The sequence below is a fragment of the Cyanistes caeruleus genome, chromosome 7 (assembly GCF_971803275.1).
Source record: "Cyanistes caeruleus chromosome 7, bCyaCae1.hap1.1, whole genome shotgun sequence".
NCBI lineage: Eukaryota > Metazoa > Chordata > Aves > Passeriformes > Paridae > Cyanistes > Cyanistes caeruleus.
This window is the reverse complement of record NC_141707.1, coordinates 20,391,660-20,409,628: the sequence shown is the minus strand read 5'-3', so window position 1 is coordinate 20,409,628 and position 17,969 is coordinate 20,391,660. Positions and strand designations below refer to the sequence as shown.

Genomic DNA, 17,969 nt, shown 5'->3' with positions numbered 1-17,969 from the left:
ACAGTGATACTAAAGCCATGCTTTGCTGTGGAAAAGAAGACAAACAAATACCTAGGGAGTACAAAAACATTTCTTTTGAATTAACTAGGCTTTAGAAAACATTCTGCTGGTGGGTTTCATTCTGGCACACAACCACATGAAGGATAAATGTACTATGAATGCAGAAGGCTGCCTTTTCTGGGTGAATATATCATACAATGCTTTTAATGTTTTGCTTTATTAAAACAGAAACTAACTTTAAAATCAGACTAGACAGTTGTGTCAATACATCCATATACTTTCTTGTTCTGTCCACTGAGTTTTCTATGGCTTTTGTTAATATGGCATAAAAGGAAATTGAGCAAAAATGGAAAAAAATTACAGACTGAGTTTAATCACACTCCACAGTCTGTGAACTTTTACTGAGGTTGTGACAGAGATGAGAGTAGGCACTTATTTTATCTAAAGAACAAAGAACTATTATCAAAATTATGTGATCATGACACACAGTAAATTTATGCTGCCTCCACTAATTTAGAATCAATCATCTTTTACTGATAATTTTTTCATCTGTTTCAGAGATGAGTGCATTCAGACCATATTTACACTTCAAAGCAACTGCTGCAGTTGGCATTGAGAGAAATCAATGACTAAAACCTCTGGCTTTTAATTAGCTCTTCTTCAGAGGGCCTGCAGTTTAACTGTATTTAACACTTTAGCACAGAATTTTGGTGTAATTTGCCATGCTTTTGTGATGTGGTATTTCAGAGAAACCTGAGCTTCCTTATTACTTTTTTTGAGCAGTGAAAACCACTTAACATTATCAAACTGCTTTTGGAATCCGTATTTATTGCTTAAATGCTAAGCACAACATTACTGAAAGAATCTATATCTTATGCATTCACAACAAATACCAAGGCTTCTGAAACATAAATGGAGGATTATTCTAAAATGTGACAGTTCTTAAACTATGTGAAGATTTAGTTAAGGTTCCTACTGTTCACCATCAAAGGTGTCAGCTGCAGATCATAAAGGAAGGTTTCACACACTGTATGTTTCTACAGATGACCATTTATATAAATATTCACAGTTAACATATTCAAATACGTTTTCTTGGTTATTACAAATTCAAGATAACATTTAAAAAAATTCCTGCATTCCCAATACAATGCAGACTTTTTTCTTTTGGGGAAAAAGGTAGCGTATTTGTCACTGGGAAACTGCAGTGAGATGCAGTCATAATGTAACATAAACATAGATTTCATTTTTTGCTGTCTCCATGTGACTGGTAATTTCAGTGATTACTCTGTAAAGGTATTTCACCTAAAGGCACTCAGGAGATAAAAAGAGAGAGTGCAAACCCCAGAACTGGGTAATGAACCTTCAGAAGGCTGCACCTGCACAGCCATACCTAGAATGGCTTTATCTTGGTAGACCATAAGATACTAGACACCCCCACACATGTTGCTTTATTAGATTTTACCTTTATTTGCCTGAATTTTCCACAACATGATAAGCACTTTACAGTACTTTTTCCTTAGTAATTCCATGGCATGGATCACATATGGAGCCAGTCAGCTGTAAGATATGCAAAGTAGTCCACAGCAGAGGAGGACGGCCAGCATTCTCCAGGCTTAGCTTTCATAGGCCAAGGGTGCAAGAACATCTTTTAACCTTACCATCCCACTTCTAACTATGCTATTCAAATAATTTGAGACACTAGCCTCACTTCCTAAGATAGTAATACCTTTCTTCATAAGAAAGGAACATAGCCATAGTGGGTTGTTTGTTATAAAAACCATGTAATAGAGGTTGTGAGCATTCAAGCTTTCATAGCTTTTTAATCCCTCCCCCATCTGCCCAAACCATCATTGAACAGGCCAGATTGTTTGCAGGAAAGAATGAAAGGAAAAAAAAATTCAGTTTGTCCTAACTTTACCTGACCAAGAAAGTCACAGGCAATTTTGAAGTGAAATAACAGTATTATTCTAAAACATTTTGCACAGGACACCTAATGATATCTGTTCCAATCAAGTCAATGGCTTCTCAGGATTCACAATAAAAACCTCACAAACCCCAGCAGATGCTGCTGGTTAATGAAAAAAAAAGGATTGTAAAAATAGGCAAACTTTGAGATGCTAGTGAGCTGTTTTTTTTGCTGGTATGCATTCTGTATTTTCTACATGCATATATACACAGTGGCACATAAAGTCAGAAGCACAACCAATATTTTCATCTTGTTTGAACTTTGAAAGTTAGGATTTTATCAGTAAAACGCTCTGCAAATCAGTTTAGTCCAAAGAAGCATTTTGATTGCCTAATTTACCTTCGTAAAGGAAAAGTAAATCTTCTAAGTTAGTCTCCATAAGCCTCACAGCTGGAATATTCTAACACTACTTTGCAGTTTCCAGTGATCAAAGTAAGTTACTTTATATCTAAAACTAAGAATTTCATAATAGAAATAATGCAACACCAGGAGGTGCAGTTATCATGCAATAATTACACTCCTGGGAGATTACAGACAAGGCTGTACCCCAGGGGTGTGATTATCCCATGATAACCACATCCACTGAAATTGCCTTATTGCAAAAATAATCTCTATTCACTGGTGAGATATTATTCAATAGGTGCTTTTTTAATGGTAAGATTTTTTTTGTATGAATTACCAGCTAGATTAGTAAAATGGTCCCAGAAGCAAAATAACCAAGCCACCATGCCTAAGTTAAGGTACTGTAACTATTTTTGTTTGCTGACAAAGACAGCAGAACACAGTTCTGTTCCACAGACACCCTCTGCCCTGCAGTGGTTTCACTGAAGGAGACTGAAGGATGTGACTGATCTTTGCACACAAAATATTCAACACCAAATCCAACACGGCAATTGCCAACCAGTTTTATGTGTTAAGAGGAACAGCACTATGTTTCACATCAGATTAAAAGGCAGCTATTCTGCTGAAATGACAGAATCACAACTTATAAAATTTATGGGAAAGAAGAAGCCTATACTGGCTTTTTTTTTTTTTTTTTAATATACATGATGTGGGGGGAAGAAAAATCTCAGTTTATAATTCTTTTTTCCTTATGGAGAAACAGAGCAGGAACTTTAGATAAGTCAACAATATCAGACAATTTTTTCATTTATATGCAGTGAAATGTTTCCTCTGATACTGAAAAAAATAGTGAGTCCAAACAAGACATTTTGTTTCACTCTTTCTGAAGCAGGAAAAAATTAGAACAAAACACAAACTGAACTTGTATCAAGGCCTACTACCAATCTTTTACAGGGAAGCCAGACCATTTTTTAAAACCTACTTCTGCAGAAATTACTGATGCCAGTGTCCTTAGCATACCAGATTCAGAACCATGAAGCCCAATGTTCCCACGCACTGACTGGGCAAAGATTCATCACCAGCCAAGATGCTCAGCAGCACATGGACCAGAGCCTTCCAACACTGTGCTGATGCATGGTGTGACCTAGCAAGGGAGAGTATTTGCAAAGTTTGAAGAATTCTAACCTAAATTTAGCTAGGGTAACTACCACGCACTGCCTAAAAAAATTATTCCATTCAATTTGCATGAAAAGGATGTAAGATCAACTTCTATTAGGATGAAAAGATTATAAATCAGAAGAAATAAAGCACTACTAAGTAAGTAACTTCAAAGCAATAGAGCTCTTTCTAAAGAATATTAAAAAATGCCAAAGATTTGCTCTTTAAAAAAAATGTTTAGTTATTTAGAACTTAAATCTGGTCCTTCTAATACAATTAATTTCATAAACTAATTGGAATCCTTGTACATTGACTACAGTACTAAAATTTTACTCTGGTTTCACCTTTCTTCCTCATTATATCTGTATTTCTCAGCTGTACACTTTCATTTATGAGACAATAGTTATATTTCATTTCCTGAAACACCAGCTAGAAAGAAGTTTTCAACTACTTTCTAAATATGGCAGTACTACCCAACCTTTGAAAGTACTACATGATCTAGTAATTTAGCTGAACATTTTTCAATGCTTTGAGAGTTCATTGCAAACATATTTTTACACACTGAGTTATTAAAAATTCAAATAAATTTAGTACACATTCCAGACTGATTGTATACTATCAGTAATCACTGCCTATCCTTGAAATCCCTATTCATTGCTCTGTTCAGAGACCTGTGTTTAAACCTCTACATTTTACAAACGAACAAACAGCTTCAGAAAATTTGAACGAACTTTACCTGACCTTAGAAGCCAAGTAGTCTTGTACTTTTTTTTTCCTGGTGCTGACAACCATGATAAATGAAAACTGTGGACTATTTACATGTGTTTTACCAGCTTTCTAAGCATGAGGAGACACTTGTGACATGTGGAGGAGGGGCTGCTTGGGAAGAAATTCATGCACAATTCAAATTGCTTCAAGTGCAAGGGACTTCTTCAAACCTAATCATCAGTTCACAAAACACAGAAAGGTTTCATACGAAGATGATCTCATAAAAAGTCTTTGTCCCTCCCAAAGTAGTATTTTTTGGAGCTCTAGCCAGTTTAAAGAACAGTGTGGCAATGGATATTTTTGCTATTGTACTTTGCATTTGTACTATAAAACAATAAAAAAATCAGGAATTTAGTCTATAAAGCAGCTTAGGAGTGCATGCAATTACTGATGAAGAGAAAGAAGCAAGAACAAACAGAGCTTGAGGAGGTGTATTGCAGAGAGCAACAGAAGAAGGTTCTTCTGATGGAGGTTGGAGGTGGAAACAGATGCAGCAGAGCTAACTGGATCTGCAGCACTGTAACAACTGGGCTGAACTCTCAGCAATGCAAAGTAATTATTCCCATCCCAGCCTACACAGGACTGCTGTCAGGGTTTCAACAAAAACAAACAACAAAAATACTGTACTTTTTTTTAAAGTATATGACATATATGCTTAAAATACCATGTGGATGAATTATGAGTCTTAAGAGAAGCAAACTCTGAACTCAAAGAATTTATGTTGTCAGTTAACTGTAGTGCTTCATTTACACACATTTCCAGAAATCATCAAAGGAGTGTAACTGATCTTGTTATTAAATCAGATGAAGTTTTAGAAAAGTTGATGAAAGGTTTGTATTCCTGAGGCTTGAAAAAGCAGACAACCTTTTATATGATGTTGTAATTAATATTACCACTTTCTCTAACCCTTGTATTTGCTATTAAATCAAGAACTTTAACCTACAGTGTTTCTACATAGTTTCCCTGGGAGAAAGAGAAAGTAGCAGTATCATTACAGCTGACTATTCAAATTCAAGAACAGCGTCTTACAAATTATATATACAAATCCTGATCTGTCGCCCACCCCTACTCCCTAAAAATCCTTCCTCAGCCTACAAGAGTCTAAGCTCAGCATAGCACACTGTCTTCTAAGTTCCAGAGTTGAAAATGAGAGGGCACTGGAACAGTCTGAGAACATCTAAGTACTTTTACACCATTTTCCTTCATGCAAAATTCATCACATATGCTAAATGTTCTCTTTAGGCTTAGAAAGATTGTTTGAAAAGCCATCTGGGGGACATCTCTTCAAGTGGGAAACACCCACAGCAGTCAAACGTTGCCTACACCTATATAGATAGTTCAGTAAGGTTTGAAACAAGCAGTTATTCTTCTACTGACACTGCAGAGTGTCTGTATTACACTGTAATGAATAATAAGGAACACATATTCAGGTTTGTGCAAGCACATACAAATATTTTCTGCTTCCTCAACCAAATATCCCTAAAATTTACCCACATAATTTGAACTGAGGTGTGGACAGTGAGTTCTGTAGCACAAAAGCCTCTCTGACGTGCAAGAGCTGCACAAAATAATTCTACCATCAACAAATGCTCTCACCACAATTTTTTTCTAAGATAAAATTCATGCAAGAAAGTGATTTAATTTTATAACCAACTGAACAGAAAGGCTGAGCAAGTCAACTATAGGTTGAGTAATATAATGGCATGATCATCAGACAATGCCTAAAAAGACGGGAGAGTAAGAGGCACCATTTCCCCGAGCTCAACTCTTCCAGGCCTCATCCCAAAGAAACTATGTATCTTTGATCTAATTCTGAAAAACTGTTGGTAGGCTAAATATGTAACAAAACTAGGAGCTGCTACATAAAATAGATAACCTGAAGGAAGACAGAAGAAAAGCAGAAACCATCAACTCCAATGGTATCCCTGAAAATCCAAGACACATGACTTTAAGGCACAGTACAGCAAGGCTGAAGAGTCATCCATGCTATCGCATGTTTCTTTAACATACCCCCATTTTAAGAAACTTAAAAGCATTACAACTTGGGTTAACTGATGGAAAAAAAGTACTGTAGGCAAAAAAAAAAATCAGTTTGAATGTTTATACCCACTTCTTCAAACATAAGCTAGCACTAACTGCTGTGTGACTTCAATTAACAGGAGAGCTAATAGAAGAAAAAAAAAATTGTAGTTCAAGAAGAAAAAAGAATGAAAGGAAACCAGACATTTGGAAATCTAGGTTTCAATTGCTTATCCACTTACACAATTACATATTTTTAAAAAAGCCCACAAACCTCTCCTTTTTACCAAGTGATTAACAAAGATATAATGACATATTCCATCTTATCCAAGCAGTTTGCTTAAATATGAACTGGGACAGTCTTTGACAATCCACTCATTTTTTTGGTAACACAAATTTTGTCATTCTGATCTAATGTCTCGTTGCAGCTTCTCAGTTTTAGGCATGGATAGGATCAAAGCAATACAGAATCTTTTTTAAATGAGTTACTAAAAAATTAGAAAATCAGGTCCCAGCAATTTGAAACAATTAACTCAAAACTGTGGATCCCACATTTGGAATTAACTATTTTCCAGAATTCACCAACTCTCTGAAATATGATAAAACTTCTAAAATTAAACATAATGAGCTTCCCCCATATATCTAACCAGAACCTTTAAAAACCATTCATTGCCTACCTGAACCATCACTGGACACTGAACTTGCATTGATTCCAGAAAGGCCAAATAAGGGACATTCTCGATCGGTGTTTATATGACCCCACTTGTGGCATTTAATACATCTCACATTCCGCACCTAAAGGCAATAAAGCCAATTGACACAGTTTAGTCACCAGCAGAGCCAAATGTTTACAGCAACGTCTGTGTCATTAGGCATAAGAGAAGCTTTTAAACCCACTGAACAAGAGATGATAAAATCTAGTGAACATTCTGCATAGACAACATTTGAAATACACCCCAGACATCCACAGAGTGAAATTTATGTGACTTGCCTGGATGCCAAACGGCTGATCTCTGATGTTCATATCATCCTTAGCGTATCTGTTACACAAACACGAAAGAAAACAAATACTCAATTCACTATTGCTTTTTAAAAGGCACCATATACAAAACTACCTTATGTTGATAAGTGTGCACCCATTTCAGAGGTGTAATTCCAGTAAACATTGTTTTTCATGTGTCAAATATGGATGTAAAAATCAAACAGAAATAAAGCTGAGCAAGGAAATAGTTCCAGGTTAACAGGTTTTACTAATTAAGAGTCAGGATGCGACAAGATCACACAAGTGACCTGCTCAGAAATGTAACAGGGGAAAAAAGGGGACAAATAGAAAAGTATGTGAAAAATCCAGATATCTTACTTTTCTCGAGGAGCAACTTTTTGCCATTCGAATTTGTATTCAGTCTCTCCTTCTTGCTATAAAACAAAACACATGGTAAGTTTGAAGTTTTTCAGAATACATTTAAAGTAAGCAAGAAGAAAACATAAAATAATATAATGAAATACCTCTTTTGTTTCCTCTTTGAATTTTCAGAAAGCAGGCAAAGAAAAGAAATGATGCATTAATTACATATGTAAAATGCAGATGGTATTTCCCCCTAAGCTAAAGACAAAACATTTTATCGTTTCTACTAAACAACAGTGCAAATACTCAGAAAGTAGCTTTAGTTAGAGTGCACTTAAAATAACTACTCTCTAGTATATAGCTATAAATCCTGTAAATCCACAATCACCTTCTAAAACTTGTTACTTCTAAAATTTGTTATACAAATAAAAACTTCAAACATTTTTTGCAAGAGTAGCAACAATACTTTTAAGGTATTAAAAAAAAAAGTTTAGCAATAATTGCTACTTTGAAATTACATTTCCTCTAAGTTTAAGAGATTACTACTAGAGCTTCTAAAGTTAAATAATTGCAAAACCTGGTCTACAAGAATGAGTCCATCCAAGCATTTCCAAGGGCTTTAATGCAAATGGAAAAGGTGTATTTTAAAGGGAACATGTTTTCTCTTAGAGAGAACATATTTTCTTACTTCTTCACTTATATTCAGAACTTGCTAAAATTAAGTGATTGATATGAGTGTCCACCAGGTATTTAGAAACTTCCATTTATGACACTAGTAAACAGTCATAAACTCACCAGACACAGGACAGGCAGCACTTTTGACTATTGAATTTCAGCATTTATTATTTTTATAACTTCTGATAATTAATTTCTTGCTCTGGTATTTCCTGTGCTTGACAAGCACCAAGTTGCATTATGGGCGTAATGTTTAAACAAAAGCAACCTGCTATTTCTGTAAAGGAGTGCAGGCAGGCCAAAACAGGTTTGTGCAGACATGTCTGAGTTGCTGCCTTGGTAAGGTCTAGTCCTCATCCAATGGCTTTATAATTGGCTAAAGAAACACCCTTGGTCGAGGACAGAATTTATGCTGTTTCCTGGAAAGATATTTTATCTGGTTGTACACTTCACATTGAACTGTTGCTCAAAAATATCCCAACCATTGTCTTTGAATGAAATTAAAGTTTTGTGAGATCAAAATTATTACATACTGTATCTATATCTACCTATGTCTGTATAGTCCCACAGAAAGAATTAAAAAAATCGCACCTCCTATCATTACCTCACCATGATTATGTTATTTTAAATAACACATTGTGCTTATTTCTTCAGAAGGTTTTTAGCTTTGCAGTACTATCTGTCCACAATCAGGAAATTGCAATACCTTTCTTTGCTCCAGGTGGGGCCTCATACATGAAATTAAGACCATTCTTCACACGCTCATCACCCATAAGCAACCTAATTAAAAAGGGCATTTGGTATGTTACATGCAAAACAATCACATTGGCAACACTCACAAAAAAACCACAAAAACAAAAGTAGGAAATTGTTGTGATAACTAGCATTTTTTTTATTTGTTAATGGGAGTAACAAAATCTGAGTATCAAAAAACCTGAAAGACCAGTCAATGCTTTTGCATGACCCACTGTGTACCAAAAATCACACATTTCAATCTCAACTGAAAAGTAGTAGGTCCAGAGTTACAGATTTCTGTGTGATACAAAAGTATTGTTATACAAGGTTACCGACTGTTCTATGAAACGTAGCATATTTTGAAATTAATTAGAAGATGGACACAAAACCACTTTAAAGTAGTTCTTGTGACTTCTGCTTAATCAGATATCACTTAATGAATCACTGCTCTCTCCTACTACTACTACAGTCAATGGGAGACAGTAGTTCAAATTGCTCACAGCAATACGATCTTTACTACCATGAAAACAAGACAGGAGGAAGAAGTGTGTGATCTTAAGCCAATTCTCACCTATTGTCATAGGATTCCTGTTCTTTCAGATACTGTTGCATTAATTCTTCTTGTTTCTTCTTATCATATGAGATTTTCTGTTCTGCCATCCATACCTAGTTAAAATAATTAAGCTTCTACTTAAATACAAAAACTATTGAAAAATATATTAGTGTATAAATAACTGGCTTACTCAATTAAAAATGATTAACAAGGGATGATCACCCTTCAAATTGTATAAAATACATTATTTTCATGCAGTATTTTAAAAACGAACTTCCCACAGCAGTAATTTTGAGAAACTCCAAGTTCCAACAACACTTATGCACTGAAAAGACAAGACAAAATTTATTAGCTCAAAAGGAAAAGTAAGCTCAGAAAATACCCTGTGGGTGCCACTGTCTTCCCTGCAGTGACCCTTGCTCAGCAAAGTCTCGATAGACCCCAAGCCCCAGGTCCCCTCGGGGGTTTCTGGCATGGTCACACTTCTGGAGAGGACACCTGCAACCAGCTCGAGGCGGGTTTGAAATACTGGGAAAATATGGGCACATCGTGACAGGTGGGTTTGTCCTGGACGCTGTACGCTGCCTGTTAGTCCTGACAATCAGGCGTTGAAAAGCCTGGGCCAGGAAAATGCGACAGTCATACACACCTGGGAACGAAGAAACTCGAAGTTTCAAGTATTTCTGAACTACTTTCCCTGCCTCCTCCTTCCTCTTTGCCCCAGCCCCGGTGCCACCCCACGAAGGTGAGGAGCACTGCTCGGGCCGCTGCGGTACCGGCACCCCGTCCCCCCGGGGCATCCCCAGGCCCCCCTCACCTTTTTGATGTTGGACTTGGAGGCGGGGTGAAAATCCTTCTTGCACATGAAGTTGGCGAATGACTTCCCCATGGCGGCAGCGGAGCGGGAGCCGCCGGCCCCCACACGGACACGGACAGGGACAGGGCCGGAGGTGCTCCGGAGCGGCCTCGGCCGGGCCTTCCGGGTCGGCGGGCGGGCCTTCCGCGGCTCCGCCGGCCCCGCCCCGCGCCGCTGCTGCCGCTGTCCGCGCCGGGACCCTCAGCCCACGGCCCTCAGCCCTCAGCCCTCAACATGTTCCCCCGGCCGCCGCCCCTCTCCTGCGACACCTTCGTGGCGCTGCCGCCCGCCGCGCCCGGCGGCCGCGTGGTGTTCGGGAAAAACTCGGACCGGCCGGCAGACGAGGTGCAGGAGGTCGTGCACTTCCCGGCCGCCGAGCACCCGCCCGGCGCCGCGCTGGAGGTGAGGGCGCGGGGCAGGAGCGCTCCTGCGGGAGGCGGCGAGAACGCCGCTCTCAGCCCTTATCTGCGTGCTCAGCCCGCGATTCGGCCGGCGGCTCGGGGACGGTGACTCGATGTGTGCTCTGACCTCTTGCAGTGCACCTACATCAGCATCGAGCAGGTGGAGAGGACCCACGCCGTGGTCCTGAGCCGCCCTTCCTGGCTCTGGGGGGCCGAGATGGGCGCCAACGAGCACGGCGTGTGCATCGGCAACGAGGCGGTGTGGGGCAGGGAAGAGATCTGCGATGGAGAAGCTCTCCTCGGCATGGACCTCGTAAGGTGTGCACGGGCTTTTTTTTTTTTTTTTTTCTTCCTTTTTGGCAGATGGTACCGAATTTGGAATTTACGTGGAAACATGTGGTTTGAGTCATATGGAGAAACAGTACTTTCACTTTCAGAAGGCACTTTTTCCTCTGTTCTAGTCACGGGTAAAAATAAGTATTTCTTGGCATAAGCACTAGGTTTCTGCCAGGAGCCCTTGAGAAGTATCAGACACTAGAACAGAATTTGTCAAAGAAATTAGCAAACATTTTTCTTTCTATAAAATTTATACTAAACCAAAAGAAGACTTTTTCAAGAGCACAGGTGGGCTTCAGGCACTACTATCTGTGCCTTTTCCTAGGGTCTGTACTCCTTTTCTATTCCCCCATCTTTCACATACGTATTTTAAGTTTTGGTCTTAGCTGCCTATTTCCAAGTTCATGTTCCAAGTTCATGTTCCTACCCGACAAATGCCACTGTAACTCTCATTAAGCTACAGCAGTCAGTCAGTTCTTTTGGTAGTTCCCCCCAGTCCAATATCTGCACACAGGACTTGTAAGCATTTTGTAGGATTCCTCTCTTTCTGTATTTCTATTTGGTGTTTTTCCCCACGTCAAGTTCGCAGAGGACCCACTTCAAAGAAGCCCTCTACCTGACTTGTGTTGCCCTTACCAGATCATACAACTGGCAGCTGCATATGCAAATATCAACTTGAATACTCGGGCTGAATAGTACTATATGGAGTTCATTGTTCCAAAAATAACATATTTCTTCTGTTTTAGGCTTGGACTTGAGAGAGCAGACACAGCTGAAAAGGCTCTTAGTGTCATAGTTGATTTACTGGAAAAATATGGACAGGGAGGAAACTGTATGGAGAGCAACATGGCATTTACATACCACAACAGTTTTCTGATAGCCGACAGAAAGGAGGCATGGGTGCTGGAGACATCAGGAAAATACTGGGCAGCAGAAAAAGTAGAAGGTATGGATGTTGATCTTCATTCTAAACATTTCAAGTGCGACGACCACTTGGGGTTCCCCAGTTTTCATTTACCATTTCATTAAGGCATCAAACTAACCTCGAGCTGCATACATGTGCCTGTAAGCAACAGGTGTTGCTTCCTGCAGCATGAGTGTGGAGTAGCTGGTGGTTTGTCAGAGGAGCTGAGTGACAGGGGCCATTTCAGAGCCAGAGATAACCACTCCTGCTCTTGGAAAACAGAGGACAGCAAGAAAGTCAGAATGAGAATGACAGTATGTGTGGTCTTAAGGATGGTAGTAATCCATGACAATTTCATCTGGGGACAGGACTGATGTACTGGGCCGTGAAGTGGCTGATGCTTTTAGTGGACTTAGGAGGACAAGCTCGATCTCTGGATGTCTCAGAAGAAGAAGAATGTAAAGGTGGGAATAATCAGGACAGAACCTGAAATACTATGTTGGCAATAGAAGCAAATGAGTCAGAAATGAGTGATGGTGAAAACTCAATCAGAAAAATACATGTAGCATGGGAGAGATGGCCAGAAATACACCACCAGACTCACTGATCCTGTAAGGAACTCTTCAGGGCTAGTTTGCTTTACTAAACTAATTGTAAAGAAAATACCAGGAAAAATCATTCAATATATTTTAAAAAATCTCTCTGCAACTTGCAAACAGGAGGTGTACGGAATATTTCCAACCAGCTCTCTATCACAACCAAGATTGACAGAGAACACCCAGAACTGAAGGAATATGCCAAAAGCAATGGCTGGTGGGATGGGGAAAAGGAATTTGATTTTGCTGCAGTGTATTCTTATGTCAATACTGCCAGAATGACCACATCCGGAGGCCGATATTGTGAAGGCTATAAACTTCTGAACAAACACAAAGGTATCCTTTTAAATTATTTTCAAGATGTGCAGAGTATTCAGTGAGCTACATTAATTTAAATCATAAATGATTATACATCTGATGCAGGCAATCATTCACATGACTTGGTGAACCAGAACTTACTAGAATGATTTTCTGCCTAAAACAGAAGCACTGAACTTGGAAGTTTTTATTCATTTTTTTCTCATTTATTGAGGAGGAAAAATTAAAACAAGGGTCAAATATTAAATATACAGAGCTATAGTAACAACCCTGAGAGGTCACATTATGACCATACCACTAAATGCCCTGTAAGACATGTTCTGAAACATTTTGATAGGCTACATATTATTACTGTACCGCTAAGGAAAAAAACTAAAGGCTAAAACAGATTCTCAGCAGTTTGCAGCCACAGAGAACCTTATGAACAGCTTCAGTCAGGTACCATTTATATAAGGCAACAGCACAGCATTCAGATACATATCCTGCATTTATTTTTGACATTGATTTTTAAATCTTTGTAGTTTCACTATAATGGCTACTCTAAACTTGTGTGATCTACTAAAACACACCAAAAGCAGAACAAAATAATTTTCTGTACTCTAAGTACTCACTGGCTCATATGCTTGCTTTTCAGACTTCTTGCTTCTAACTGCATCCATCTAGCAGATTTTTGCTGTAGTTGTATTCATGTGCTCATTTGAAATAATTAATCTGAATCAAGATTACATTGCACCCCCTTGTTTCTTTTATTTATTTGGCTGAACTCTAACAGACCAGGTTTAGCATTTAGTTAATGCATCAGAGTGAATTACTTTTGCTATCTTGTTTTAGTAATCATGTAAATCCTGCATTTATTTTCGGAATTGCAGGTTCTGAATACTGAAAGCATTTTCATAATACCTGTATTTACTTGTATTATAACAATGCTGAGATTGTATCTGTGTTTTCATTCTAAATCCCCATTTTCAGGCATTTACCTGAGCCATTTTAAAAGTCCCACTAGGTGTTCAGGTTATCAGCCTCATATGGTTCACTTTGTTTAGATTTATTTTAAATGGGTGCCCTAACTAATAGCTATTTGGTTTACAGCATCACTGAAATCACTGGTTTCTTCATCTATCCTTCCCTGCTTTTTCCCTCCGTGGCCTTACAGTTGTGGGGTTTTTTCAAGCTGCCCACTATGTCAGGACCATTTTTAGAGAAATATTCATATTTCAAAAAATAGGGAATGTATTTCATGCATACAAAATAGTAAGAGTCTAGTGAAAAATATGCAATACCTTCTTCCCTGCTGGACAGGTTGCTAAACTGTAGCTGTGAAAATGACCATTGATTCTTTTAATTTCTTTGATTCGTCTAGCTTGCTGATTTCATTAATTCTCCAACCTTGCCAGGCAACTGTAGGAATACTTAAGTGTATAAGTAAAATGGGTAAAATGTTGTGCTGCATGCCTGTCCACAGGCAGCTTGGGTCATGTATGAAAAAATAATATCAGAGATGTGTGACTTAGCAGCAGAGTATTTTAAGAGGAAACAGCAAGGCAGTTAAAAAATTTTTTTTTTTTTTACACTGAACTCAGTAAGGGAAACACTGAAATATTAAAGTGGTAGATGGTACCTTCCAATAAAAAATAAAGAGTGAGCAAACTGATGTTTTTCTGCCATAAGCATACCCTCTACTGGTATAGCAAATGTTAAAAGAAAACCATTCAGCAAGAACTGCCTGTTAGAATATTGGGTGGTGTGGCAATACCATGCCAGTATCTGAGCTCCAGCATACGTTACATAGCAACATTTTCACAGTGATATCACCTGAACAGGCTTATGTGGAAAGGGTTTCGTTCCTCCTGAGCAGGAGTTATTTTCATAGACCCTTGGCACTAAACCTCACACAGGTTGCTGATAAAGACTTTTCTACAAATGGATGTACTACTGTAGCTTCTGAGCATAGAATATAATGCCACTCCAGTGCATCCTTGAAAAGGATGAAAATAAAACACCCACCAAAATCCCGCCACGCAAAACAAGTGACAGTCTTGGTGTTTCATTTTCAAAGTTTCACACTAAATCCATGCATGGCTGTTACTGTTTTTAATAACATTATTATTAGAATGATTATTTATAACAATTATATATAGAATTATAATGCTATTCTAAATAATAGTTTCTAATAATATATACTGTACAATAATATATAATAATATATAATAAATAAGTCATTATAATGATTATTTATTATTATTATAATGATTATTCTTAGCTCCACAGAATGCTCAAAATTCAGCATTTAATCCAAATTACTATTTTTCATCTGAAAAGTTACTTTGTGAATGACCATTTGCTAGCCCTATGAAATTTACCTTTCTGGGAAATACCTTTTGTCTTTGTACTCCCCCTCTTTTAAGGCATGTTCTTATCACCACCTCTCTTTGAAATAAATACTTTTGGGAAAGCAATGCAAGTGTATTCCATATTAAGGTTTGCCATTAGGATGACTTTTTTCTCCTGCCAACACAGACAAACTAAAACTGGCATTTGACTATTAAAGGAAAAAGCAGCCAGTTGTAGGGAACATGTAATTCAGTTGGTATTATATTAGCTCTGTGGCTAAATAATTGTATTGTATCTTGAATAGGATCTATCACTTCTGAAATAATGATGGAAATTCTTCGTGACAAAGAGAGTGGCATTAACATGGAAGGTGGATTTATGACAACTGGCAGCATGGTGTCTGTACTGCCTCAGCAGCCTAATCTTCCCTGTATTCACTTCTTTACTGGAACTCCAGATCCTGCCAGGTGATGTAGAAGCAAGTAAATTGGATAAAAAATTGTAAATATCTAAGTGGAAAAGTGTTGCAGTTTGCCTAATTATGTTCTTTTTTGCTTTGGGTTGGTTTTCTTTTTCCCTCTGAAAAAGCACAATCAAAGTGTAGGAGGAACATCAATGTACATTATATATATTAATGGTATCAACCTACTTAACAGAGCACTGCTGTGACAATGACTTTAACACCAGTTAGATGGTTTTTTTAATACTTCTTTCTTAAAAGAAGCAAGTAGAAGAATGGGGAAAAAATACAGCAATTTTCTGACTCAACAATTTTAACCAAATGGTGTCAGTAAAGGATCTTTGTTCTATTTTTTCTTCCTAGATCTGTATTCAAGCCTTTCATTTTTGTGCCCGGTATTACTCAGTTATTAAAAACTACATCCCCTACATTTGGTCATGATGATCCAGTTAAGAAGCAACCACGTTTTCAGAGTAAGCCAGATCGAAGACATGAGCTCTATAAAAAACATCAAAGTGCTGCTGTAGTTATGGAAACTATCAAGGTATGTTGATTAAATTAGATTTCAATGCAAGCAGGTGGTTTATATAAGGTCCTTGCTCACATTTTGTTAATGTGATACCAGTTAATGGCCTTTGATGGATTGCAAAGAACAGTGCAGTACCCCAGAAGCCCAGCATGTTGGCATCTGGCAGGCACGTGTTTCCAACACTGGAAATTGCAGCCAGCACTGTGCTGTACTGGCAGGATGAACCCCAGGTGAGGATCTGTGTTGCTCACCTTGCAGAGCAGCCCCCCACAGACTCCCACACCAGTCAGATAATGGAGAAATGCTCGAGCAGCTGCAGGAAAATACACAACTCCTGCTAAGAGTTCTTGCAGCTATTCAGGCTCTTGGTCTCAGGTGGAGAGCTTGCTTGGTATGGATAGGAAAGGAAACAAGATGACAAGGATAGCTGAACACAGATGTGCAGCAAGAAGGTAGCTGCTTACTTTTAGCAGTAAAATCTCTCCTATTTACAGATACATCTTCTTAAAAGTAAATCATATGCCCACTGAAGTTTTGGTAACTAATATCTAAAGGAGCTCTAATATTTCTTCGATCTATTAGACAAGGGAGATGAAGTGAGTACTAGATATTAGGAAAGATATCTAAGGAAACTTGTCATCATACTGACTTCTGCCAACATAAAGGTGTACCCTAGAAACTCTTAAAAGATTAAAATAAGGACAGTAGAACAGAATTTTGTTAGGGTGATTACTACGTACTCTGTATAGTTTTTAGTGAAATAAATGTTTCTTTTTGCAGGACAAAGGTAAAGAAATGCTCCAAGAGATACAGGAGTTGGAGAAACAGAAGATAAGTCAAATGGAATCAATCCTGCAAAATGGATGCCTTGATATTAACCAAGTAGTTAATCTTTTTTCACAGTGTGTAGAAGAAGAACTCAAAATATATAGCTAATAATATTATTTGAATGTGGTAAAATTTGGATTATAATTGGGTTTTCTAATGAAGAGGCTATATAGATTAACACCCTGTTTTCAGTATACCACATAGCATGGACAGTTTTAAAGATTCAGATTCCTATTCAGGACAAATGGCTTTTGATTATAAGAAGAATGCTGGGAAGGCTCCTAAGAGCCAGACAGTGACTTTGTACGTGGCACAAAGCTGTCAGCAGAGATTGACTTTGCTGAAAAATAGATGCAATCAGAGTGCAATAGCTCAACTAAATTAGGGAACAACCCCATCTCTGAATGGAACACTAACTCAGCTCTGGAGAACTTGCTTCTAGTGAACACATGTGTAGCTTTTATAGTCAAGAGAACTGTAGCAAAATTTCAGACTACCTGAATTAAAATGGCCATGCTTAAGACTATCTAAAATGCAGAAGCTATGATGAACAATGAATTAAAAAGGAAGTGACACACAAACAAAGTAAGATTGATACTCAGTTGCTTGGTAAAACCACTCTAAGTTACATTTCATATATGAACCTTCTACTACTTCAATGTAGAACGAGGCTATGAGTTCAAGGTATATTAAAAACAAATCACAAGAATAATATTTTGCTGTGAGTGATTGTGAAATCTTATTACATGGAATTCAACAATGCAAGCATCCTGTAAGTTATCCACAGATTTCACTTGCCTATCTATTTTTCCCATTCTGATAGTGAAAAATAAACTTACTTATATACAA

The 17,969-nt window shown here is 38.0% G+C and overlaps 2 protein-coding genes across 3 annotated transcripts in view; one reads left to right on the top strand and one right to left on the bottom strand.

Annotated features, from left to right (window-relative positions):
• Positions 1-10,571, bottom strand: part of CIRSR (corepressor of RBPJ and splicing regulator) — a 21,330-nt gene extending 10,759 nt beyond the window's left edge. The window contains exons 1-7 of one of the 2 annotated variants that reach the window (XM_023930965.2): positions 10,379-10,505; positions 9,580-9,674; positions 8,980-9,053; positions 7,760-7,773; positions 7,614-7,669; positions 7,245-7,293; positions 6,931-7,048 (exon numbers count right to left, since the gene is read on the bottom strand). In XM_023930965.2, coding sequence (XP_023786733.1) covers positions 6,931-7,048; positions 7,245-7,293; positions 7,614-7,669; positions 7,760-7,773; positions 8,980-9,053; positions 9,580-9,674; positions 10,379-10,450 — 478 coding nt within the window. In that variant the 5' untranslated portion in view covers positions 10,451-10,505. Of the gene's footprint in view, positions 1-6,930; positions 7,049-7,244; positions 7,294-7,613; positions 7,670-7,759; positions 7,774-8,979; positions 9,054-9,579; positions 9,675-10,378 lie in introns of both variants that reach the window. The other variant, XM_086897801.1, reaches the window with a different exon arrangement.
• On the top strand, positions 10,557-17,969 carry SCRN3 (secernin 3). The gene is made up of 7 exons (XM_023930964.2): positions 10,557-10,819; positions 10,955-11,136; positions 11,901-12,100; positions 12,778-12,990; positions 15,608-15,770; positions 16,127-16,307; positions 17,073-17,969. Exons 1-7 carry the CDS (start codon positions 10,652-10,654, stop codon positions 17,226-17,228), a joined length of 1,263 nt encoding a protein of 420 aa, XP_023786732.2. The 5' UTR covers positions 10,557-10,651; the 3' UTR covers positions 17,229-17,969.

What these genes read in the sequence shown, in the direction of transcription:
- SCRN3 (XM_023930964.2), top strand. Translation starts at nt 10,652, where the DNA reads ATGTTCCCCCGGCCGCCGCCCCTCTCCTGCGACACCTTCGTGGCGCTG. An exon ending in CTCGGCATGGACCTCGTAAG is followed by an intron (nt 11,137 to 11,900) that starts GTGTGCACGGGC and finishes CTTCTGTTTTAG; the next exon opens with GCTTGGACTTGAGAGAGCAG. An exon ending in TAGTTATGGAAACTATCAAG is followed by an intron (nt 16,308 to 17,072) that starts GTATGTTGATTA and finishes TTCTTTTTGCAG; the next exon opens with GACAAAGGTAAAGAAATGCT.